General features: G+C 36.9%; 1 protein-coding gene across 2 annotated transcripts; it reads right to left on the reverse strand.

The window, feature by feature from the left end:
- Positions 1-474: 474 nt before the first annotated feature.
- On the reverse strand, positions 475-20,504 carry LOC119897063 (retinoic acid receptor beta-like). Of its 2 annotated transcripts, none has more exons than XM_038710607.1 (8): positions 19,831-20,504; positions 15,957-16,117; positions 14,555-14,696; positions 8,472-8,635; positions 5,941-6,117; positions 4,134-4,338; positions 3,852-4,010; positions 475-2,700 (listed from the first exon to the last, which is right to left on the reverse strand). In XM_038710607.1, the coding sequence occupies exons 1-8, from the start codon at positions 19,991-19,993 to the stop codon at positions 2,522-2,524; spliced, it is 1,350 nt and encodes a 449-aa protein (XP_038566535.1). In that variant the 5' UTR covers positions 19,994-20,504; the 3' UTR covers positions 475-2,521. The 2 variants fall into 2 exon arrangements, with proteins under 2 accessions (XP_038566535.1, XP_038566534.1); XM_038710606.1 differs by having other exon boundaries at positions 8,472-8,638; positions 19,831-20,498.
- Positions 20,505-26,749: the final 6,245 nt, after the last annotated feature.

The following is a 26,749-nucleotide window of genomic DNA, read 5'->3' on the forward strand; positions in this document are numbered from 1 at the left end:
CTTGGACTTTTCTAATCTTTAAATTTTCTAATCTAATCTTGATATGTATTTGTGTGAAATGTATTTGGGCGTTAACATTTCTCCTGTTATTTTTGCTAATTTGGGTGAAGACTGGATGTTAAATCTAAGGTTTACTGAAAGTAAACTACATGCCCATTATGAAATGTGAATTATGAAATATGTGAAACACCTTAAGTAATCCATTAACATAACAGTATTAAAATTAGCTTCTTATTTTTCTTTATTTTCTAAATCTAGAATTTACATACAGAACAGATCAACTCATTGTTGACTATTAAATGTGCAGCAGTGCAATTCCTAACAGGAACCATAGGAGGCAGTATGAGCCTTTCTTTTGAGAGAAGACGAGCTAACCTTAAACAACCTCACAGATCCTCAACATGAAGCATGTACTGCTCTGTCAACTCAGAAATAACAAAAGTTTCAGTGGAAACATGAAACAGGCAAATGGAATCCAGTACACAAGACTTTAATAGACCAACAAAAATCTTATGAAATTTGTTTCTGGTTGGTGCATTGGCAATTAAATTCCCAGATATGGAAGATGTTGGCACATTTAGAGTAGGCACAAGTTACAGTACAGTACAAAGTCTGCTTGCTCAGCCGCTAACAGGAGATATTTCATACATTGAACAACATCCTGTTTCATGGAATGTACATTTATTTAAGCACAAATATCATTAAGTTTCTGATTTTGTATATTTATTCCTATTTAAGACAATGATGGTTCAACATTAGACCACTTATTTAATAGACCCATAATCTCTTTACCTCCAAGTAAAGATACATTTCTAATCAAACTGTCTGGTTTACATTTCATGTTTTTTCAAATTATTAGTATTATTTCTAGAGTACACAGCATTTTATTTAGGCAAAATTCATGTACAGCTATCTGTGATGAGGTGATATTTTGTTAAATGAAATTTTTTTTTGTAAAAAACATGTTTATATAGAACTTATCAAGTAAAGTATATATATAAAAAAAAACATCTTTTGAGTATCAATACAGAAAGTTGAACATTTCGAACAATATCCAGGCCCACCAATAACTGCAAATATGCCATCTGGCACATTTTATAATATGTGTCATAGAATATAGTGAATACAGTGTATTAGCTTACTTACAGTGTACAGACTCTTTATATTTGTTATGGCAAAACAATCGACAGATTTCCAGCAAAATGTATCACAGCAGCTCCAGTCTTTCTGCTAAGCTAATTGGCTGCTGGTTCCAGCTTCATATTAAACAGACACGAAAGTATTAACTATCTTCTTATCTAACTCTTGGCAAAATAGAGAATATGCATTTTTCCCAAAAATGTCAAACTATTCCTTTAAACTGCATCATGGTGTTTTATGGATGTATTTGCTGTATCTGTACGTTCTTTCTCATTTTCCTTTATTATTTCAGCTATATACACTTGAGATATTTGTTAATGCCAGTTATAACATTCACCTTCATGAGTTAAGTCAAGTTTATGTTTCCCTTTTGTGCAGTAAGCTTTCTGTTTACGTACGGAAGTCTATAAATTGTGTGTACAAACGAGAAGACGGTGAGAGATGTGAAAAAAATCACATAATATGAAAAAAGCTCAAAGAAATTGCCATATAATAGTCCATATGTTTATGATCTTTGCTACACTAATGCTAAAGGCATTGTTGTTTAATGAGGTAAAAATTCATGTGATATCTCATGCAAATATAAATACAGTAGGAACCTGACACAGAAAAGTTGGACGCTCAGGTGTTATGAGGTGCCTGTCAGGAGGTTTTTAAAAAATTTAATTGTGATATAGTAAACTTTACTGCACCCCCTGCCCCGAAACTGAGTTTGAATTAAGGAATTAGCTCTTCTGTCATCAGTGTAGTCGTTTAACAACTGAATCTCTTCTTTAAGCACATGATGTTTTGCCAACTAGCCTGTGAATATTCATCAACAGCTCTCCAACCAAAAACTGAGGTAAGACATTAGTAACCCTCTAGACTGCATCTGTACTTTATACTGTTAAACTGATGATAACACGGGGCAACTTTTTGAGCAATTTTGCTGAGCAATATCTCTCAGGCATGGCAGTGGAGCCGTCTTTTTACACCGGTAAGTTGTTGTGTGTGTGTGTGTGTGTGTGTGTTTGAAAACGCTGAGAAAGAAAGATGAAATGTATGTATGTAATTGAATTAATGTATGTAATAATTATGGCAAATTAACCACATTATCTACTCAGTTTTTCACTTTACTTACATAAGAAAAATAACTGTTGATGCCAAGATAACAGCTGCACAAGTTTCAGTGTCCATCTCTGCAGTGTCTGTGTCCCTGGCAATAGATTTGCGCCTCTGATTGGTTGTTGCCCCCCCTCCCGGTTGCCCACTGACGGCAACATTGCCTAGCAACATTGCTCTAAAAGTTGCTCCGTGTATCATTAGCTTTAGAGTTTTCTCTGGATGGGAGGGCAGGAGCCAATGTCCTTTGAGCAGCTTCAGCGTTCGAAGTCAGAGGAGTTCATGTGCTGTGATGAGAAGGTTTGTGTGTGTGTTGGCTGGTGTTTTGTTCCTCTTTGCTCTCCTCCGAGTCTTTCTTCTGGTGTTTCTCCAGGTTTTGCAGATCCTCCAGCATCTCCTCGATCAGAGGGGGCATGGAGCCCGGGATCTCCATCTTAAGAGTCACCACTCTCTCAGCTCCTGTGGAAAGGGACATATTTTTACAAAGCACACATTACAGCCAGTTTATGTCATTATTAGAAATATTTCACTGAAGTTGGCTCTAAATACCTCCAGGAGGCTAAACGTTTTGGAATCCCAGACCAAAAACTGCTGATTGATTCCACAATGACTTACACTTTGCTCACACACAGAATACAGAGATAAAGTATAAAGAGCACAGTAATGTCATGATCAGAAAGGAGGTTTTTAAAATGTAGCAGTGAATTTCCAAGACAAATCAACATTACATCATTCTTGTGGTTAGTTTTAACAACATAGAAACATGAATTTCTTTCAAAGCCTCTCTCTAGCTTGATGGTATCTGATGGAGGTTGCTTTTTTATCAGAGCGGCTTCAACTCTAACAAATGCTTTGAAGCTTGTAAGCTATAAACACATGACGCTACTGCTACTGCTCTCATAGCATTTGTGTTTGTGTTTGTGTTGTTCTTTAGCGGTTCATCATGCTGGATGTCTCAAAATTCGTGCTATGGGGAGGTCCTCTGCGATTCTGCCTTACAAGTTTACGACCAGCTGGAATGCTGACATTGCTACTTGTGCCAACCTACGCATGTCCTTTTTCATGCTCTAATTTAATGGTACGAGGCTTTTGCTGCCTGTTTTATTGCTCTCCTGCTAATTTGTGGGCATTTTCGTCTGCTGTGTCCTCAGAGCTCATAAATAAAAAAGTGAGTAAAATGTTATTACAGCCAATTATTTTTATTATAGTGTTTTCCTTTAAACCAGGCCTATGTAACTTTTGCTGAACAGCAATTTCTGTGGTCACTAGTGGTAATGACAGGATAAAGGTAAATACTAAAATGTAGTTTAACAGTGGTAAGACTAGAGAAGAGTAACAAAGTCAGATAAGTGGGCCAGTAATGATACACAGCACAGCAATATCTTGCTACAGTTTGCTAACATTAGCCACCATAAGCTACTGGTCATACCAGAACCAGTAAGGCTGTAGTTGAACTGACAGGGATGTGTTTTATTGCTTATATTAGATATTAATTTCTTTTGTCAAAAGCTACATTATCTTGCTTAAATTTCTTCAATTAACAAATGATTATGCAAGTAATTACAGAGCTTTTACGACAACGATTTACAAGAAGAGCATTGCTTCCTGACCTTTGGCGCTGATGCTGCGCAGGTCAGTGATCTTCATGAGAGCCTTGGGGAACATGAGGGGCATGCTTGGCCTCCGTTTGCGGGAGTAAATCTTCAGCGCCTCCAGCAGCGGCTCCTGAAGCACCTCCACCTTAGACGGCTCTTCCAGGTCCTGCCGGTCTGTTCACAGAAACAGAAAAGACCAATCATAAGCATCTAATTTCAACATTTGAGATTTTTTTCTTTCCAGTTGGTTTCTGTAACACCTGTCCTAAGGTTGTATTTTCATCTGAGCTTCAGTACCTCCAGAGACGAGACAGATGGCGCTGAGGAGGCCGCTCTCTGTGTCGTCCATCTGCAGTGGCAGCAGCTGGCCGGCAAAAGTGAAAACCTGATCTGTCAGTGGTCCGAATCCAGCGTTGTGGATCTGAGTACGGGTCAGGGTCAATCCGTCGGAGAAGGTCATGGTGTCCTGGTCTGGAGTGTAGCGAGTGCAAATCCTTAGGATCTAGATGGAAGAAGAACAGGGTGTGGAAGAGAAGAGTATAAGACAGATATGATTAATGTAAACGTGTTTAACACAAGTATCACGTCATCAAAACTTCCCCTAACTGATTTGATTTTTTTAAAGATATTATTTTAACATAATGACAAAACAATGGCATACCAATTAGTGCTAATTATTAAATGTTAGCAGGATAATATGCTAAAGTCAGCTGGTAGACATGGTAAATTAACACCTGCTAGGCATCAGTGTGTCATTGTATGCATGTCAGTATAGTGATGTTAGCATTTAGCTCAAACCATCGCTGTGCCTAAATACAGCCACACAGAGCTGCTAGCACTGCTGTGGACTCTTGGTCTTGTCAGCCTTTTCCTGTTGGAAGATGTTGCCTTTTTTTACAACTTTACCTTTTGTTTGTTTAATGTGTCTAATTGTAAATCATATATGAGAAATTTCAGATTTTAGACATGGCCATTTTAACATCAATCTTAACTACTGCTCAACTACACTTTAATTAATGTTTATTACTGTGAACTGTTTCTGATGAATAACATTAATACAAGTTTTAAACAAAAATCAGGAAAGCATGCTTGGCCCTCTGGACTTTTTCAAAAATCGCAGTGTAACATATTTAATTGAATGGTGCTTAACAAATGCACATACTGGAAGTGGCAATGCCGTTTCATTTGTGTATCTGTCTCGGCATAGTTGCTCAGATGTTTAAATGATTATCTTTATATTCAAACATCAATCATATCAAAAGGTCACACACGCACCTTCAAAAACAACTATTGATTACAGTGTTCACTCACTGGTGTCCATTAAGCAAACAGCTTTCTTTCTTTCAGTAATTTCTCTAGATCTATTTTAATTCAACAGCCTATAAAGAAAATACAGTTGTAAAGGTAGGGATTAAGCAGAAATGGAGAAATGGAGAGTGCAATGAGAAAGAAATACGCAAGCAAATTGCAGATGTCCTGGAATAAGTTTATGCCAGAGATTCAAGTTCATGCCAGAGGAGCGAATTATTTACAGTATGTAAATAGTGTATTCTTACCTGCAAATAACTAAGATTAAAAGTATTATAAAAATGCTGTTGCAGTGTGCTTTTTATTTTTATTTTGATTCATTAAAAGTCACCAGAACACAGGAATCAAAGTCTCTATGAAGGACCCCAATACCCCCCCAATATCCTCTCTATATTTTAGGTCTCAAGGTTGGCATGTAAGGCTATCGCAGAGTGTCAGATTAAATAATCAGGCCCTGATGGTGATGATGACAGACAGACTTAGCAGTGAATGAGGAGAGGAACGGAGGAAGAAGGAGAATGAAAGAAGAGACACACTTTTTTGGAGGGCTGCTCTGTCAGCCTGCCTGTGAGTTTGTCTTTGGCATGAATGTTGGTTGACAGCGTGAGTCAACTGTAATTCATGTCACTCCATTTAAAAAAATACTTGTGTGGATGCAGGTAAAATAAAACTAGGTAGACCTACAGCTCATCATTGCAGTCATGATCACAAAGTTTCTACTACAGTTTGTTTTAATTTTTAAAGGGCTCAACGGCAAATCTTTAAGTAGAAAGTTATTTTAGGAAACAAAAAGTACCAGGATGTCCAGGCAGGCAGTTTTGAGCAGAGTGATCTGGTCTGCGATGGTCAGGCCGGTGAAACCAGGCACTCGCTTGGCGAACTCCACCACCTTGATGATGCACTTGGTGGCAAGCTCGCTGAACTTGTCCCACAGCCCGAGGTCCAACTGGATCCTGTGGTCTGAGCTGGAGTTCTTGATTAAGTAAAAAATAATACTGGTCGGTTTATTGTTAAAGCGATGTTGATGTTCACGTCTCAAGGAAGATGCAGGATTAAAAAAAAACACAATAAAGACGCTAAAAATACATGATGTGATTATAAATATATGTCCGAATTAAACACCAACACCTGCTCTTTTCATTGTGGGTTGATGGTGAGCATACATTTCAAATGCCTCTGCATTTGACTAAATTACCACACACTAATAATCTAAATTTAAAAGCATCATCTTTACAAGAAAAGCAGCCATTATTGTTATTTTGGCCACTTGGCAGCAGCGCAACAAGCTGTACAGACAACATTTACATATAGTCACCTTAAGGTGATATATAAGAGATAGGGTGAAAGTGTCTGACACTTGTCTATTTAAAGATAGAACAGATATGGAGAAACATTACCATTCATTTGGAGCTGTGCTTCTGGAGATCTGATGAATGTGAGTCCAATATTCAGCTCTGTTTTCTACTGGACATATTTGGCTTTACTGTCGCTGTTCATTGCCTTATTATGTTTATTATCTAGTCGCTAACGTTGTCTGACTTCTATTTGGTGCTGGGCAGGTAATTTTCTACTGATGTAGGTGTCATTTACACTGAGGACAGTGAAGACACGTCGCCACCACATTTTGAACTGGCTGAATTTGTTAAAAATGTTCTGAAAAATAGCTTGCACCAAGAAATGTTAACTAACAAATGAAAATGCTTTGAGAAAGGTTTATTTGCACAAAAAGAAAACATGCAATGCAATTTAGAATATAGAATAAACAAATGTGCATTGCCCAAAAACGTAACTTAGCTGCTGATTATTTATTCTGTTATATTTTTATATTTATGAATTGTCATCTGCCAGCTGAATTTTTTGTTTCCCTTTATATAAATAAAGACATTTCCACTATAAAATGGAGCAGAAAATGTGGTGTGTTTAATGCTCCAATTGTCATTTAGGATGATATATTATCATTGTGAGTGCAGGTATGGGCAGATGTCGATTATTTTAAAATACTAGATATCGTCCTATCACTAATCAAAATGCACAAATGTTTCAACTATGACTTCTCCAGTATGGTAAATGAATTAAACTTGACGATTTTTAACCCTAAAAAGGAAAACATTAGAATCAAAAAAATGAAAGAAAAAAATGATGAATACACAAAGTATTTAAGAGTCAGAGGTTTCCTGATTACTCTCAAAGCAGAACGTTTTTTTTTTTTCTTAAATGGAACAACACACTGCATGTGTCTGTTAGTTCACTTCTGCTGACTTGTCAAACCACAAACATGTGATGTGAAAAACATTCACATGTTTCTGAAAAGGTCACACCCAGACACATTATACCAGTTGGATTACTGTATTGTGTTACACCGGGAAGTTTTTCGTTTTTAGTCATGAAGGGACGTGCAGTTATTTTTAATAGTGGCATGAGTCACAGTTTGGAAAATGAATGTTCTTTTTGTGTGTTTATTGTAACCCCAGCCCCAATCTTCTATAAGGAATAAAAGCATTCATAAGTGATTAAAAAAGGGCCACAAATCCGTAGTAAGCATCCAGCACAGTCTACTACTGGTACATTTCTAGTGAATTAATTCCAATTACTTACTAGCATCAGTCTTTTTAGTTAGTGCAGCCTGCAAGAATTTGTCTACAGGGAAGCATACAATTAAACATGTATGAAGAATCAAGTTTCCAATAATAAATGAATAAATAGTAAATTAAATATTGGATTGAAATGGAGCAGCTCTTTCAAGGAAAACTCTTGAAATCACTTCAACTGATTAAATCCTAACTAAATTAAAAGCTCAGAAATCTATTTTCCCTATATTTAGTGATAAATTACATTGTTCTTATAAGGAAACCTCCTGGGAAATTATTTGAAAATTATGGACCAATACAATAAAGCCTTAATGAATAATTATTAAAGTTTAGTCGTGACTAATTCTATGTTTATTTTCTTGGCACAAATGAAAACTACAGCATGTGAACATGCTCATATTTGAATACTGATCTACCAAGTACTGTTTCCAATTTGATTGACAAAATATCTCAACTCAATACCTGTTTTGCTTCTGCAGTGTTGGTTTGTGGAAAAGTCATATTTTGTAGATTAATAATAACAAGTTCTCCACTTCCATGTATATTTCCTGTTAAATCTTCTATTGACAGCTAAAATCGTTCAAGTTAAAATCATATTGACCTTCAACAATTAACCATAAAATGCATATCTAAATGAAATTAACCACTGCACTGAGAGCACAGCTTTTCCTCTCAGCAGATTATTTTCTCTCCATAGAGGAACATTAATTTAATAGTCAGCTCTCATGTCGTGACTCACTGTAGTGTATTTTCCCAGCTGGCAAAGAGAGGGGAAGGTCTCTCTGTGAGCCCTGCAGATCTTCTCCACTATCAAGCCGAGCTCTGCAGTTAGCTCGTACGTCTCCATGATGGTCATCTTCACCTCTTCCTTCTTCCCCTTCCTTCTGTTTCTGTCGTTTCTCACTGCTGAGGAAAATGATGATGCACCTTTTATGATACATTATTTAGGAAATAAGTTCAAACTGTTCAAACAATGGTACATCGGTTCAACTGATTATTTTGCATTGAACAAAAATTGTATATGGTCGTTGACATTGACAATGGGACACAAACCTTTCCATGATTACAATTTTTTTTTACATTATTGGGAGTGACATCATACAGTGATATGTACAAAAAAACTACGCAACAGCAACAGGATCTATAGAAGGAACTTAATTGTATTATTGCATAGAAATCTATCCAACGTGTGTAATATATACACACACACACACACATACATACATATACATGTAAATCTGTGGCTTGATTACAGTCGCAGAGTAATGTGGAGTGCTGAGGTTACAGGTTTATTGGATTGGCTGTGAGTTTTGCCATCTGGACTCATGAGAGAGAGACAGCTTAAAGTAACAAAAGGTAACATCAGATGTGGCATCAGTGCTACCTGTAGCAAGCTAAGCTAACTAGCTTCCACTTTGTTTGTGGAAAACAAACTTACACTTACTTACCTTTAGTACATAATATGCTTTCACATATCCATATATATTTATACTGCATCTGATCTAGAGTGTATGCACTATATTGATATCTTATCTCAAGCTGTTAATTATTTATGCAATGTCTCACTGTTGTCATTATTTGCATTGTAAATCTTTTTTGTTCATACTGTATAATACTGTATCTTAGCATATTCATATCAGGCTGTTCATCCTGTACATAATTTAGCGTTTTTATATCTACACCTTACTGTTGACTCTATACATATGTTCATTACTCTGCACTTTAATGCTTTTTGCACTTCTGGTTAGATCTTCAATAAAGACTTAATTAACCTTAATTAATCTCATAAATTGCTAATGGTATATAAACAATCTATCACCTAGCAATGCTCTCAGATGCCATTCAACAAGTACAAAATGAAATGCCCACCCAGCGGCTTGAACTTTAGACAAACATAAGTCCTAAAATGGTTTTATCCTCTTACATATATATATATATATAATATATACACAATTGCTGCAGGAGATTTCAAATGTCCATTCAACTTTAAAAGCCATACTTTTCCATGCCCTTTACAGTGTCAGAAGAGGTTTCAGTAAGTTATATTTAAATTCTTTTTACTACTAAATGTTACTGCAAAATAAGGCTGCAGTCTAAAGACACAACTCTGTCAAAGTACACACCATAACAGCCTAATTAAGGGGCCTTGTCTGTCTCAAGTACAAAGAAGTATGTTGACAGATGTTTCCACATATTTTTGGCCATGTAGTGCACTTGGACTATTGCCTCCATCAAACTACAAATGGAATTTCAATTGTGGTTCTTAAAGCATCTCAGAATGACTCACTGTCAGTGGTCTTCTGTGGAACTCTTTCTCCGGCAGAAAATAGTTTCCAAGAAAGACAGTTGGCTTTGAGCTGTGTGGATTACGTGTTTCTCCTGTGTGCACGTGAAGCAGGCTATTGCAGCCTAACCAGGTCAGCCTTTCATAATCACTTCAGTAATGGTGTCAACATGTTTCAATACGTCCCACTGACTTGGCCCAAGCAGCTACACATGTCAGAGGAGCTCAGGATTATGCAACACCTTCGTCTCTGCCTTGCTAACCACCAACCCCACACCCACACACACACCCTCGTCATCCTTCCCGGATGCCCTACATCCAGTCATCATTGTGTAAACACTCCAAGTGAGATCGCATTACACATTGACTGAGACAGTCGGCAAGCAGTTACATAGCATCTATCTGTATGGTACATGTGATGTATTTATGTAATGTGTGTGTGTCTGAGTGCAGAGCTGTAACAATGAGAACATGTGGATGGGTGGATCCTTCACATCGCTGCCCTCGGCTCCCTCTGGATAATACACACTGAGTTATCTAGGTCACTGCACTTGTGGGTAACAGAGACTTTGACTTTGTTTCTGTTGCACAGTCAAGGCTCTTAGGTGCTGGTGGAGATCAGTGAGAACTGAGACTCAATGAGGCATCTGAAAATGTATATTTAAAAGGGTTAATTCACTCCCTCTTACTGCTATGTTTGTCTGGACATGCAGGTAAACATAAAAATGGAATCGGTCCCTAGCACTATAAGTATATATATAGTTACTATTATAGCACTTTGGCCAAACAAACAGAAAAACTACACTGCTATGTTTTGTTTTCATGTATGTGTATTTCCAAGCACTCTGCTTCTCTCCTCTGCTCTCTGTGTCCGTGTTTCACCCAGAGTGGACATGCACACACACATACCGTCATCCCGAAGATGGCACACTAGTGAGAGCTTTTCACTTCAACAAACTCTCAAAAGTGCAACTACATCGACAGATGCAAGACGCAACGCGACGTTGAAGACTTTGTGGCTGTGCGGGCGGAGTCCGTTATTCTGTTAAATAAAAAGCTAAGCCAAGCAACTTATGGAGGCTGTACTCCAGAGGATCCGTGGGAAGAAATATCAAGTAATATTCTATTTAATAGGGGACAATTCACATACTATTTCTGATGACAAAATTTGCCTAAACTGTAAAATGCAGATTTCAGAATTTGGGGAAAAATTTAAACAGATTTCATAGGGCACTGCTTTATTTAACCAGGGTAAAGTGTCATTGAGGTTAAAATCTCTTTTTCAAGAGGGACCTGGCCAAGCATAAACATTGTAACAACAAGAAACACAAACACACAAACTATACAAACAAACATACAATCTAATATGTCCAATAAACCATTTCCAGTGAAAATACAGGCACAATCATAATGACCAAGAGTACTGGTTACTCAATCCTTTGCAATTGACTTAAATTCCACCATAGTAATCCGCTCTGACAAGTTCAGGTCCTTCTATATATTATCCAGGAATTCAGGGGTAACGATGTTTAACTGACATCTGAGGACCGGCATTGCTAGAGGACGTGCTGTCAATTTCCATGTTGCGCCTCTGACTGGAAAATGTTGGTGCAAGATGTTCCCCCCTTTTCAATCAAACATGGTGTTGTATATGTAACTTTTTTGCTATGTAAGTCATCTGTCCCAGACTTAGATAGCTTAGACAGCTGATGACAATACACATTTGGGAGGACCCATCGTGCTGTTAAGTTTGTTTTCCACTGGAAAAAAAAAAGGAAAAAAAGAAATGACTTTAATTAAATGTATTAGTAGTGATTAAATAAAAAAAATGGAAGGTAGTCTGCCAAGCTTGTTAACGTTAGCACTAAATCCCAAAAGATGTTGTCGTTGCTTTTAGCTGTCTCTATTTCATTTGATCCCACAAGAGCTTAGGTTTGGTCAATCCAAAAAATAATATATTATGGTAAATTTCTTTTCTGTGCTTTGTATATTGCATCTTTATTATTATAAGAGCAGTCTAACAAAATAGGTGAAATTTGATAATTGCTGTATAATTAATGCCTAATTCCTACTTAAAATCACATTTAAACATGGTTCTTTACTGCCTTATTTTGATTGATGTTCGTAAGGCAACTTAGTGCTTCTCTTTAAGTGTATTGCTGTTAGTGCACATGGTAATAATAGAAGGTGATAATGTTTCAACATTTTTATAAACCCAGAGTTTCTCTCGTCTGGATTTTGGCAGTTTCACTGTTGAGAGATTTTAATGAGTAAATCAAACTGAAGACTGAAAAGCGGTGGGTTAGTGATTAGTGGGGGATTACACCCTGGGTGGATTTCAAACTTCAGGTGAACTGACCCATAAAGCTGTGAAAAAAATACTGTTTGTCTTACAAAGTTAAAGGTTCAGTGTGTAATATTTCTGAGGATTTATTGACAGAAATGCAATAAAATATTTTTTCAGTGGTATATAAAGGCCTTACATATTGAACTATTATGTTTCTGTCACCTTAGAATGAGCCATTTCTCTCTACATAACTGCGGGTCCCACATACATGGAGGTCGCCATGTTTCTACAGTAGCCGTAAATGGACAAACTGCCGTGCAGTAGTCGTCACTATGTTCTTCTTCTTCTTCTTGTATAATTCCGGGCAGTGTAGAGGCTCATCACTATGTTGAATGAGTACGAAGAAGAATTAATAAGAGGAAATAATAATAATAATATTATACAGTTTCTGAGTAGTCATCTGGTTTATTATAAGTAAGAAGAGATGTGAAATTTGGACAAATGGAGGAGAATAGGCCTACGTATTATTTAGCACAACCGACGGAGCGTGAATGTTTGTCGTCAAAGAAGTGATATAAACGTATATATCACGGATATAAACATCAGTGTGGATTTTCCCAGATGGAAGGCACTGATGCGAGACCAATGTTTTCAAAGTAGCGCTGAAGTTGCCTGTTTTCTCCTGGACAGGTAAAGTTATTCCAACTTTAGCAATGAAAATGAACTGTCATTTAAAGGCTTTAGCTAGAAGATGGCCATAGTCACTGAGAGAAGTAACGCGTTTCCCTGGTCAATGTTGTAAAATATGTAGTTGGATAAATTTCATGTTACATTATTCTCCATCTGTATTTTTGCTTTGCTACATGGACAGAAAAATGTGATATGATATGGTAACAAGACAGTATCCCTATTAAGTGACCAATAATGCTTACTTTCAGAAATGTCCTTTAAAAAAAATCTTGTTTGTCGAATAAATAATAAAGATAATAAAGAAATGGATTTTTGATTTAATCATCAAAAAAAAAATTCACTTTATGTGTAATGAACCTAGAATATATGAAAGTTTTGCTTTTTGACTTAAATTACGGGGAAAAAATTTACTTTTCCACGATATTCAAATTTTTTTAAATGCGTCTATAACTCTGTGAATTAAGGGTTTATATCAACAAAACCATTGTAAGTGATTGTTGAAACAGTGGACAAACCAAGACAGTTTTGGTGAGTTTTAATTTGTTTCTGTCGAGTGTGAATGAAATACGATGATCTGCACGGTATAACGCGATTTAACAGCTGTTTCTGGTTAGACAAAAGGGACTACATTGATGGCCAGCTGCAGCGTTCTCAATCAACACAGGACCAATTTCAAAAATGATTGTCCCCATTAGTCACTTAGACACGAAAACCTGGGAAAGTAGGGTTGGATAGGGTCGAGGTTAAAGTGTTTTCATATAATAAAAACAACACACACCCTCATAAAACCGAGATTATCAGATATTTATCACTTAGAGAACCGGATGTTATTCAATGTCCAAAGAAAACCATGTACCTTTCAATTTGATTTACAATTTTGACTCAAACTGACGTATTTACTTTGTGATTTCTGTCTACACAGCCTGGGTAGATTAAGCAGGATGTTAGAGCAGCAGAGGCAGCTTCTGTCCTCCGTCTGTCTCTACACAGGATGGGTTCAACTTCAAGTGCAGTATAGAGTGAAGGTCACCTGTATTTTGCGTAAACAATAAATTAGACTTGCTGTTATGCAGCCTGTTTAAACTGTTGAATTGATTAAAATAGGAGTGTACCTGTTGGTAAGTTACCTGTTGTAAGATAGCTAAAGATGTGTATTCACACCATCAGTATAGTAGTTTTTAAAGTCTAAATATGCATTTCCCTTACTGTGCTTTTCTCTCAGAACATGTAACACAAATGATAAACCTGAGTTGATTCACATTTACAACCTTGAGAGTCACCTCTGGCATCTTCTTCTATTTAATAAGTGCATCTACAATAAACTGTCCTACCAAATGTCTACCAATCTACTATCTACCATGTCATTATTTCCTCTAAATACATTTACATTTGGTAGCGAAGATAAATCCTTCTTGTGGATAGCGACTGTCTTATTTTGGAATCTCACAAAATGCTACAACAGATGCCACATATGTTCAACATAAAAGGGAGTCAAAAAGGACGTTTTAGACAACAAGTCTCATGAGGCCTGCTGCTGAATCAGAGCGGATCAGACACTTACACTCCTTGGACATTCCCACAGCAAAGCACCTCTGGAGCCGACAGTACTGACAGCGGTTTCTGGTGATCTTGTTGATGATGCAGTTTCTGTCCCGGTGGCAGGTGTACACCATGTTTTTCTGCACACTGCGGCGGAAGAAGCCCTGCAGAGGCAATGGCAGAGTAGAGAGAAGAAGTTAATGACGTAAGTTACCAGAGTATGAAAATAATCCTGCCTAAACTTTAAGGCCTAATCTGGAATTGTTTTGACAATGTAAACAGATGTATTTACCCTTATATTTGAAGAGTTTATAGTCATATTTGTGTTTTTTCTGTGTAAAAATCAACAACTGACTAATGTGAAAGAACACAATAAAATATCCTGTTTGAATGTATAACGTATAATTACATTTTCTTTATTTATTATAATAAAAACAATCCATCCATCCATCAGATATTGATATTTTTCACTGAAAAAGTGAAATATTTGACCTGCTGGTGGGGCTAGAGGAATGGTCCAGGGATCAACAAAGTCATTGGGATACATCATGTGGGAACTGTGAATGTCTGTACATAATTTTGTGCCAATCCATTGGCAGATGTTGACTTATACCATAAAAATCATTATTAATGTATATGGTAAAATATATTTAGTAAAAAAAAAAAATTAACAGCATCAGAAAACACTCGGTTGTCTTTTCTTGTCTGCCAATCAAACTAGGAATAATATCAAATAATCTGTTTTAGCAATGAAACCCCAATTATGTGTACTATGCTTTTGAATCAGCCATTATGACTTTAAGTAGCTTGATTTTGAGCAGGAATTAAGTTTGATTCTAAAAAAAAATGTCACAGACTAAAATTAAGTTAACTGGAAAGGGAAGGGTAAAAGTACAAAAACAAAACTACAAATATCTGTGTAATTAGACATCTCTGATCTATTTACAAGAGGAAGCCGATTGTTGAAAAGACATTTGTTTATGTTGTCTAGAAGGATGTCATTGTTAGTGTAATATTGACTGAACACCATGTTACTCCCGCTGGATTATCAGGACAAAGTTCAGACCCTGTAGTAATGTTTTCTCTGAGCAAATACAGCAGTCAATAACAGACAGATGTGACATAATGAAGCATTCCTGGAAAAATATATTAAACATTACAAACATATTAACTATATATTTATTTTCTTTTGTTTAATTATTTAAATTATTTTCTTATTAGTTTTACAGTCACTAAAAAGGTTTCATCCCAAGCTGAGGCATCTTCCTTTTGTAGAGCATGACACACATTTACAAAATGACTGCTTGCATAAAAGCAGAATGTCTGAGAGAATACTGTTCATTGCTAATTAGTTTATTAGAGCATAACAGCAGTGGTTTTTAGTGAAGAGCATGCTGTGAAGCAGACCACAGGCCTGACATTACCTTGCAGCCCTCGCAGGCACTGACTCCATAGTGGTAGCCTGAAGACTTGTCTTGACACACAAAACAGGGCTTGTAAGTGCGAGGAGGGGGCAGTGGGGAAGGGGGGCTGGCGAACAGGTCGTCTGAGCTGGAGCTGGAGCTGGAACTCTGGCTTCCAACTGCTGCAAACACACACCACAACACAATGCAACACTATAACAAGCACAGCAGGGAGAATATAATATACCGTAATTCAAGTCAAGTAAGTCTAAACTTTTCGAGTTTTACTTAACAAAGGGAAATCTGATCAGCATATGATTTCATGACAGCAGCATCAAAGTATCATCGGAAAGGACGCTTATGAGCCGAGTAAAAGCAGAAATACCACCAAAAATTCTTTGTTACAAGTAAAAGCGTTAGAATGACTTTAAGCATCATAACTTAAAGTACTCACTATGCAAAATGGGCCCTTTCAGAGTGTCAAATTATGGAGCCGTCAAGGTCCTGAAAGATGATATGTATTTTTTATTTTATGAACACATAATGTGCAACAAGATAAAGGATCTCTGTTTTGTTGCGTGGCAATTTACCTTCATCAGTCTAACAAGTACATGATGGCCTCAATAAAGACATAGCCGTTAACGAGATGTAGTGAAGTAAAAAGTACAATGTTTGTTACAATGTTGTAACTAACAGAAAATAAATGTGGGCTGTGGGGCTTCAGATGTTGTGCAAACATTACACAGCAAGTTACATCCTTTTAAAATTAAATATTTATAGAAAACGCAATCATATGTACACAAATAAATAAAAATAAATAAATAAAAACATTCTGAAGATGAGAAGTAATCTAGCTGTGTTCATCCTCACCTATGGTCCTCATAGAGGCACAGACTCGCCTTCTTACTCAGTCTGTTCAGTTTCATAAAGCTGCTATTTGATTTCAGACTAAAGTCAAGTAATGATCTAAGAGTATAGGCCTATTTCTGTGTAAATCTACATTGATCTCATCAGTCTTTATCAGGCTGCAACAGGCAGCAACAGAGAAAAGCATCCCATCCTCCACTTACTCATAAATATTGCTCAGTTTGCAAAAAAGGTGAAGCCGAAACTGTGTCATAAATAGGAGAGTGGGCACTCTTTCCAAAGAAAGCAAGACTCACCAGTCTTTGATTTCCTTGAAACATCACAGACCAGCTGAAATGAAAATGTATTCGTGTAGAATTTACCTCTATCAAATATATACAGCTGTAACAATTGTAGAACATTGGTACCCTCCATTTTTCCAGTTGAATGTATAATTTCACTCCATCACTAACAAAAGTCAACCTGCCCCTTTACAGCCACTTTTGAGAGGAGAATTGCCCCAGTCTGTGGGGCTCACTCAGCCTCCCTGCCGGCTCTCTGATCACCTACACCGCTCTAATACTGACAGAAAACGAAGAAAGACATTTTGAAAAGGGGACAAAATGAGAAAAATTGCTCATCTACATCCCCTTGAACCTGTGGCCTCTGGTTGAACCTAGAAACTGAGGGTTAAATGAGGACACCCCCATTAGCCCCAACACAAGACAATGCAGGAGCATGCCACAAGCCCAGCTGACTGATGAGCGGGAGAGAGAAGAATCAGAGAGTGTGTGTGGTGGGGCGGTGTAAGTGATTTGGTCGGGGGAAGAGGGAAAGAGGCTGCCCTCACCCCAATTTAGACGGTGTTATTTGATGTGTGCGACAATGCATTGTGTAAGTCAACCATTTAAATCAACAAAAAAGTTTAAGTTAGCTGTAAAATACTGAGCCTGAAAAGATAAGGAGACGCGAGTAAAAGAACCTGCATGGTGTGGTTGTGTAGAACAACAAAAAGCTTAACTTGCTACTCTAAATTAAAAGCAGGGTATGCAGATGTTAATAACAGCCGTCATATCTAAGGTACTTTCACTAACCATAATTATGAGATACTTCCTCCTGTTCAAAGACCAGAAGCATAAAACATTGGGGAACAACTGCAGACATTTCTAAACAACTAAGTTGTGACCGATGCTTTCAAGCAGCATTTTTAACTGTCTTGTATAATTAATGAAAAATAATTTTTTCAGAGAATATCCAAGTTTTTTCTCGGAATATTATCCCCCTCCCACAGCTCCACAATTTATTTATTTCATCTACAATGGCTCTAATAAGACGGCACACATTATAGGTTTTCTTCCCCCTGCAAAACCAGTACTTGCACATTTGATACTTAAAGAACATCTTGCTAATAATACTAATGGATTTTCAATGCAGGACTTTTACATGTAAATGGGCATTTTTACATGTGTCAAACTACGTCTGAGTAGCAAGTCTGGCTTGCTTCTGACCTCCTGAGCTGGTGACCGTCCGGTGAACCCGTAGTGACCCCAAACTGACCGGCCCTGCCCGCCCCGGCCCAAACACAGACCACCACACTGTCATGAACTGCTCTGTGCTCAAATACAGTGCTCTGTTTTCTGCTGCTCTCCATGTCCGCCCTTTCTGTTAAAACAAAAGCTCCTGCAAGCAGAAACTCACCATGAAAAGCATCACAGCATATAGACTAAGAGTGCACAAAAGTAGAATAGGTAACACTTTACTTTACCTCCCGATTTGGCATTATAAGCAGCATATAAAACAATAAACAAATTAGTTATAGCACAAAATAATGTGGGTATATGCAGCTTTAAGGACATTTTAAGTATTTATTAATGTGCAGTATTTGTCAAAAGTTAAAGGCTAACCTCTTAGAAGAATATTATTACAAATGTGTATATTGTCAATCATTATGTGTTTGTACAACAACCTCCACTTACAGTAGGGGTGCCCATATGAGTTATAGTTGTTGACTACATTAATAAATATGTATATCTGGTTACAACAACATCATACTTTTATAAACAATTCATTAAATATTTATATACCGGTTATAAATGTTAAATAGGGAGTTTAAAGTAAAGTAATGCAGTATGGTAAGTCTTTCAGGGATGATTAGTGGAATGCTAAAATTTTGAGTTTAAATGACCTTTATTCAACAAATATCAATCTCTGAATAAATCTGATGTGGACATGGATACAGTGTAGAGATTTTGAACCAAGAACATACTATATTGACAGGAAATCCCTTGCATTTTCATGGTTTAATGTCAGTTTTGTGTTGAGTTTAATATACTTTCACTTATTTTTGAAGCACTTCATGGTCTTGCACCTGCCTAAAGTCAGCTGAAAGTTTTGATATTTTAAGTATAAAATGTATCTAATCTTACCTATTTTATTCATTTTTAATAATTTATAATTTATTTATATCATTTATATCATTTTTATTTCTGTTGTGCATTAAAGTCAAATTGTTACAAATGCTTATTATCAGAGTGTCAGTCATCTTTAAAACACTGTATGAAAGATGCCATGCAAATGAAGTTTGGCTGATTGGTTGATTTAAAAAGTCACAACTGGTCAGAAAACAACGCAGTGGATTTATCCCATATTTCCACCTGTCTAGTTGTGGACCTTAATGTTTTGAAATGTTATTCCAACGGGAGGATTATTCTGATGCTGTAGCACAACACCTGCTTTTTAAAGTAAATACCAAACTACAGTAAGATATAGTTAAGTTAGACATAGGGGTAAAACTGTTAAAGTCTAAGAAAGTAAAACACAACTTTTTTGTTTATCAAACATATGAACGTCTTTTTGACGGTGTCAGGCAGATAAAGCCCTTTAAGGCACATTTGTGGTTTCTGATTTTGGGCTACATACCTCAAATGAACTTGACCTAACATTATTTATTTATGTTTTGATAATAAGCGGATTATTTCTTTATGTAGGTCACAGACTCACCAAAGCATCACTGATTAAAGTTTGAACCACAACATCAGCTTCAACTTACATTGCGAGCACCGGTGCTGCTGCCAGTCCGTCTCGATCAGCTCGGGGAAGAAGGCTGCCAAATCCTGCTCCTGGTCCTGCAGCATGCAGGCAGGGCTGGAGGTGGTGTAGAAGTCCGTGATTTCTCCGGGACCGAAAGCTTGAAATTCCAGATAGTCAAACATGTTGCCCGCATAGGCAATTCTTTCTCTCAGTTTGCACCGGTGTTTATGGCTACTTGACGCAAACGGTGTTTTAAAACGTGTCTGTAGCAGCAAGTGCGTTTACAAACAGAGCTGTATTTCCCAGTCAGAAATTGTTTGCATGTTGCCAGCGGACTGTTAGTGCTCCAGCAAAGAGACAACCGTTTGGGTTAATCACATCCAGATCTGGTGGCTGCTGTTTTGCATAACAAAGTTTGTCCCATGACTTCTTCTTCTATTTCTTCTTCTTCTTCTTCTTATCGCTTCTTTATTGACGAATGTCTCGACTCAACCTGCTTCAAACTAGTTATGTCACAGCGACCGATGGTGTTACCTAATGTATGCGGGTGAACTCTCCGTGAACCTCCTCCGCTGCTGACCTTCATATGACCCAGCCACTTTCTGACATCACTAGCAGTAGTCTACTGAAGTCCTGTACTCAAGAAAAACTAATCATTCAGTACTGTGGTGGACTAAAGAGAAAGGAGGACTAGCTACCTCAAACAAAGTTTAACTTCAAAAAAGTATGAAAATTAATGCAACCGAACCAGAGATTTTAGTCCCAGCAGTGTTCTTCCCTCATACAAATGTTGCGCCTACATTACCCACAATGCAAATCCACAATGTTTTGGACCAACTGAACTGCCCAGCTAATGTAACCTCCAGCCTCTAACCTCAAATAGGGATGAGGATCAGACTGTAGAGGTCTGGTGAGCTCACTTGTAACTCCACACCCCTAGATGTTTTAATTTTCAGACTTGTAGTCCTCAATGTAGTTATGCCACTTAAAGCAAGCATGGAGAGCTAGAAGGTCATTAGCTTAGCTTAGCATAAAGACTGGAAGCAGAGGGAAACAACTAGCCTGTCTCTGTCCGAAGTTCAGCTTGCTCGTTAGGGTTGTGATATAGGTTTGTTTAATCCATACAAAGCAAAACAATGTGAAGGTGAAAAGCCTGATTATTCATAACCCATTATATTTATGGGTGAACAAATAGTTATATTCGGTAATTTTAAAAACTGTATTTAAATGTTTTTATTTTTTAAATATTTCCCTATGATGCTTTGATGTTTTATGTAATGTGATTTGCCTTGTTGTTGAAATGTGCTATATATTTTTGAACTTTGGTCTTTATACTAAGCTAAGCTAATTGCCTCGTGGTATCTCCTCACCTAACTCTCAGATACACAGTGAATAACTGTAAAAGTAGCTTGAACAAGCATTACCATAAATGAATATAAGTAATGTTTCCCAAATTGGTATTACAGAAGCAAATCATAGGTAACTTTATGAATCATATCTTATGTTAGGCTGCTTCATCCTATCTTATCTCAGGTTAGGAAATCCCAAATATTCAGTTCAACAGATCAACTTTTGTATGTTTTTTAGCAACCAATGGTACTTTTCTTATCGCACCGAGCTAAATGACTGTAACATTATTTTTGTCTGAAACATAGGTTTAGACATACAGAAAATGGAGCAAAAACAACAACTGCACTTAACTTTAAGACAGATGAGTTACATGGTAACATCTGGATAGAAAGCCATACATGTTCTTTTTGGTATATTTACAACAATGCCAACTTGGGAGATACAGAAAAGAGAGTGGGCTATGCCATAAACCTTAGTTCTGCCTGCTGACATTTTGGTGGTTGCGTAAAAATAATAAAAGAGCAGCCATAGGTAAGGAAGTTAGTTAACACTACCTGGTGGATTGTTATCCTATAGTCAGGATAGATTTAGGAAGTTAGGATTCTTACGTAATACACTACTTTCACAATGAAAGTAGGATAGAAACATTGACTTTGGTTACCAAACAGAAAGTTAGGAGGTTTTCTGTAATATAGCCCTAGAAGATAAACATACTAACTGACCTAAAACATTTTTAAATGCTTTCATTAAAATTATAAGAGTATAAGAAGAAGTGGAATTTTCAAAACCATTGAATAAGCATGGTCTGCAAACCTTATCATCCGAAATTGTAAAAAAAAAATAAATAAAAAAAATAAAGCCATTGTTTTCACTGAATGATGATGATACTCAAATTATTCCCAACCGTAGTTTCGGCATGCAAGAGAACATTCAGGTTTTTAGCTCTGGATTTATGGTTTGCCATAAAGGACATTCAAAACAAAGCAGATAACACTGATGTTCCAGTATTGGCATTTCATGATTGAAACCATGTGGCCTTTTACAAAATCAATACTTTTTAGGCTCTGTTTTTCTTCATTCACGTCCATTTCAATTCTTGATCTTTGACTTTAAGTGAGAAATATTTGCAGTTAGGAGGATCCATAATTAAATCTACTGGAAGATAAAGTAGGTCAGCTGCAAGATGGGTTGGTGGGTGGGGGGAAGGAAATCTGTTCCACTTCAAAATAATGAACCTAATTTAGAGCATTTATCATCTGGAAATGACTTAAATGCCCTAAAAACCTAAAACAAAAAAGACATAGATAGAAAAGGGTTTTAATGCATCATTTAACACAGAGACAGTGATGCAGGTGGGTGGTGCCAAAGAAGAAATCTAAAGCTATTTTGTTTGAAAATATATATACACTTGGTCTCCTTCAATGCCACTGCTAACCCCATTGAGGCGTAGAGGCAGCACAGATCCAATGTTAAAGGAGGCTAATTACTCCCAGTATCTCCCACACTCCAGGGAGGCGAGGTCATCCAAAGGACAGGCATGTGAAACATTCCTACAGCCTGCTGCTGCTGCTGGACCTCCCTTCCAGCTCAGTCTTCCCCTTTCCTTCTTTCTCCTCCTTCATCCCTCCTCCCCCGGCTCCTCATCTTCCTCCTCCTCCCTCTGTCCCATTTAGCATTGCTGTCATTTTTTCTTGCTCTCCATCTTGATTGCTCTTTTCAAAAATTATTATATTTATTACACTTTTTTTTTCATTCTGTGGTAGGAGTGCACCTATTCAGCCCCTGTGGCAGCGGGTAGGGATATAAAAACTTGTTCTGTCTCAGTTTGGATACTTCCGTTAGTACACTTCCATGTGCTACACTGTGTACACTATGTACTACTTACTTGCGTAGTGTGTGAATTTTGACAAGGTAGTGTTGTCTCAAATTGCAACATTTAACCTTCTTCTTCTTCCTCTCAATATTTAATGGCGAAATGCAACCGGACTGTGTATTATCGCCAAATGAACCCATTAAACAAACTGATGGCTTCTATCGAACAGCAGTATAGTTTTACTTAGTGGGGAAAAAACACATGTAAAACATACATTTGAATAGTGTGGAGTTCTTCGGAGCAACTGCAACTGCTGCAGCTTTCCGTCCTCTTCTGTTATGTAGCCGCCAAGATGACGACCATTTAGGGTGAGAAGGGTCCAGTGTCCCACACTCAACATTTTTACCGTTGTGAGTACACCATCCGGATACTCATAGTGTACTGCATTTTACCATATTGATCAGTGTGAACACACTTATGTACTCAAAATAGCAAGTGTACTCACTGCAACTAAAGCTGGTGAAGTAATTGTAGTGCAGGTTTTTCCCAGATCAGCCACAAACAGCCCCAAGGAGCCCACTTCCATGCTTGGAACAAATTTGGACAAGCACAGAAAAATAAGATTTATGCTTTATTGAAAATGTTTTTATAATATAGACATGGACATGTTTTGGTTTTACAAGTGAAAAGGCTTCAAGCATGAAGATTGATTTGTTAACTTTCCCACCTCTGTTTGCACAACTGCTTTCCTAAGTTTTTCTATGGGTAGCTAAAACATATAGGAGCACAGTGAAAGTAACTATTTATTACAGACATATTTATACTGCATATGTGTGTATGTGCTCCTTCTCCTTGTGTGCAAATATGGCTTGAAAACCAGTGTAGGACTATGCTTTTCCTGCCTGGCCAGGGTATTAAAGTACAACCACAGAATACGTGCAAGGCAATGTGATTTGCAAATGTCTAATTTACCTTAAGAGGACACAGCACAGTGTGAGGCTTTGGTAGCCGGAGATCAACCAAAGGAAGTGATTTTACTGAGATGAGTTCCTTCAGAAATGCTTACAGATGACCTTCGTCAACCTTTGTTAGACTTACTTTTAGGTTGAGAAGGGTCCAGTGTCCCACACTCAACGTTTTAACCGTTGTGAGTACACCATCCGGATACTCATAGTGCACTGCATTTTACGATATTGATCAGTGTGAACACACTTATGTACTCAAAATAGCAAGTGTACTCACTGCAACTAAAGCTGGTGAAGTAATTGTAGTGCAGGTTTTTCCCAGATCAGCAACAAGCACAAGCACAGAAAAATAAGATTTATGCTTTATTGAAAATGTTTTTATAATATAGACATGGACATGTTTTGGTTTTACAAGTGAAAAGGCTTCAAGCATGAAGATTGATTTGTTAACTTTCCCACCTCTGTTTGCACAACTGCTTTCCTAAGTTTTTCTATGGGTAGCTAAAACATATAGGAGCACAGTGAAAGTAACTATTTATTACAGACATATTTATACTGCATATGTGTGTATGTGCTCCTTCTCCTTGTGTGCAAATATGGCTTGAAAACCAGTGTAGGACTATAGAAGTGAAGACCCTATTATCTGGAAACTCTGCATGGGCCTTAAAATATTGCCAAAGCCTTGCCTGAAAATTTGACACAGTGAAAACAGCTTTTAAAACATTTAAAACACTGATTACTCATTAGAGTGATAAGTGATTCATAAAAATAACTTAAAGCACATATTGGTACAGTTTATACTGTTAGTTACTATTAATATATTAACTATATTTAATATTATTTCATATAATAGTATAGCTTACTAATAGTATAATATTAATTCCAGTTACAGCAGTTTCATTTTTGTGGGTTGTTTTCATTCTTTAAATCCTTGTGCAAGAAAAATGATCTCTAATTTGTTGACTTTTACATAAGTGAACGTCAAGCCTTTACATTCAAGCCTTTGCCAAACGTGTTACCTCTTTCACAGCGCTGATTAAGCCTATCACCACCAACTAAATCTCTCTGTATTTGCAGGATAACCATTCATGCATGACAATGAGTTCAACATTTCAAAAGTTTGCTGCATGTCAAACTTGTTTTAATTGTTTTAATGTCATGTCCCATCCAAGCTGTGGGTGTTTTTAGAGGCAAATGCGAGTAAATATGATGGACTGACTTGTCGTTGCTTTGGACAAGTGCACATTTTGACCTATTGGGGGTGCTAGATAAACAGTCAGTTACAAGTTGGGATTTATCTGGGATTTATCGGAGGAAGACTGTCTGCACTTCCTTCACTAGTTGTGGAGATATTTTACTCTGGACAAAACTGTGAACCAAGACACTGACTGTCACTTGTGTTCCTGCAGTATCAGTTTGTCTTTGCTTTACTGTATCTCTGACTATAAGAAACTATCTTGTATATTTTCACAAGATTTCATGGCAATACAATATGGTTTCAGTTTCAAATGAGATTGTTTTTTGCCACAAACACTAAATGTAGGTATTCTCAATATTAATAATAATATAATAATGATACGAATAAGAATAATAACAACATAATTGGTATATAACATATCATATGTTATGTTACACAATATAATACATTTAATATATAACCATAAAACATTCAGAACTATGTACTTTATATTTTTATTGTTTAGGTTTGTGTTTGATTTGATCAAAATCATCAAAGAATTCTACCCTAAATACACAAAAACACACACAAAAATAATCTTGGGTTAAAGCTGTGAAATCATTTTTGTCTGTTATCATTTTGTGCATTTCCCTTAGCCTTTTGTCCAAATATGGCATTGCACCAAATGGTAAGTAAGAGCAGTAAGACTTACTTTGCTCTTTTACAACCAGTTGTAAACTTTTACTTTGAGCCTGGCACCAATGGGCTAGCTATTTATTAGTGCAATATATCTCTTTATTTTCACAGCCACACAAGCAGCAACAGGATGACAGGGACTGAGCAGGTTTAAAAAAGCTCTCTGTAAATCACATTCCTCTTTGAAGTTGTATTTGCCCATTTTTCCTGACTGATCATTTAATTTGGAACATTGTGGGCCAGTAAGATAATTGAAACATGCCAGCTATATTCCCTTTACCTGGGGGGGATCAAGAAACATTTCGCATTCAGGACTGCCCTAATTTTGCGACATGCCACAATGACTTTAGTCAAACGAATTCACCTTTTATTGTTAGTTTTTTTATAATACTGAACCTAAAAACAATTTAAACAAACAAAATCAGCAGATTTGAACTCACAGTCAGAGGTCATCCTTACAGATTTTGTTATCCACACTCACACCTCATGTGTTCATTGATAGATGCTTATTGTGTAACATTAAATCCACACTGAGTAACAAGGCAGAAAACATCTACACTGCCTTCTACTCACAAACATTTAGTTTGTCAAAGTAAAGAAAAAAACACTTAAAAACCCATTTCAAGATATATTTGAAATATTATACTAATTACTGGAAGCAAACTATTTCAAAAAGCCTTCTTTAACTATTGTACAAGTGGCCATGAGCCTATTCATTGCAAATGTTGCCCTCAGATCAGACTAGTGTCATTATGCTGCATAGCTAAAAACACTGCATGTGTGTTATTGTGTTACAATTCATGGAATTCAATTCAAATAAAACAAAAACAAATGTTCTTCCACAGCTGGCAAGCTGACAAAAGATTTCTCAGTTTGAGTGATGCAAATTTTCAGGTGTGGGTTTTAAATATCCTGATCCTTCAAATGCAAGTTAAAA

Source organism: Micropterus salmoides, unplaced genomic scaffold (assembly GCF_014851395.1).
Source record: "Micropterus salmoides isolate LMB-PRFRI ecotype aquatic unplaced genomic scaffold, ASM1485139v1 Ms_hic_scaffold_11, whole genome shotgun sequence".
Classification (NCBI taxonomy): domain Eukaryota; kingdom Metazoa; phylum Chordata; class Actinopteri; order Centrarchiformes; family Centrarchidae; genus Micropterus; species Micropterus salmoides.

Excerpts from the sequence above, each read along its gene's own strand:
- LOC119897063 (XM_038710606.1), bottom strand. The coding sequence starts at position 19,993 with ATGTTTGACTATCTGGAATTTCAAGCTTTCGGTCCCGGAGAAATCACG. Across the intron at positions 8,639-14,554 it reads TGTGGGAATGTCCAAGGAGT|CAGTGAGAAACGACAGAAAC; the intron begins GTAAGTGTCTGA and ends CATTTTCCTCAG. Across the intron at positions 2,701-3,851 it reads GCGCAGCATCAGCGCCAAAG|GAGCTGAGAGAGTGGTGACT; the intron begins GTCAGGAAGCAA and ends CCCTTTCCACAG.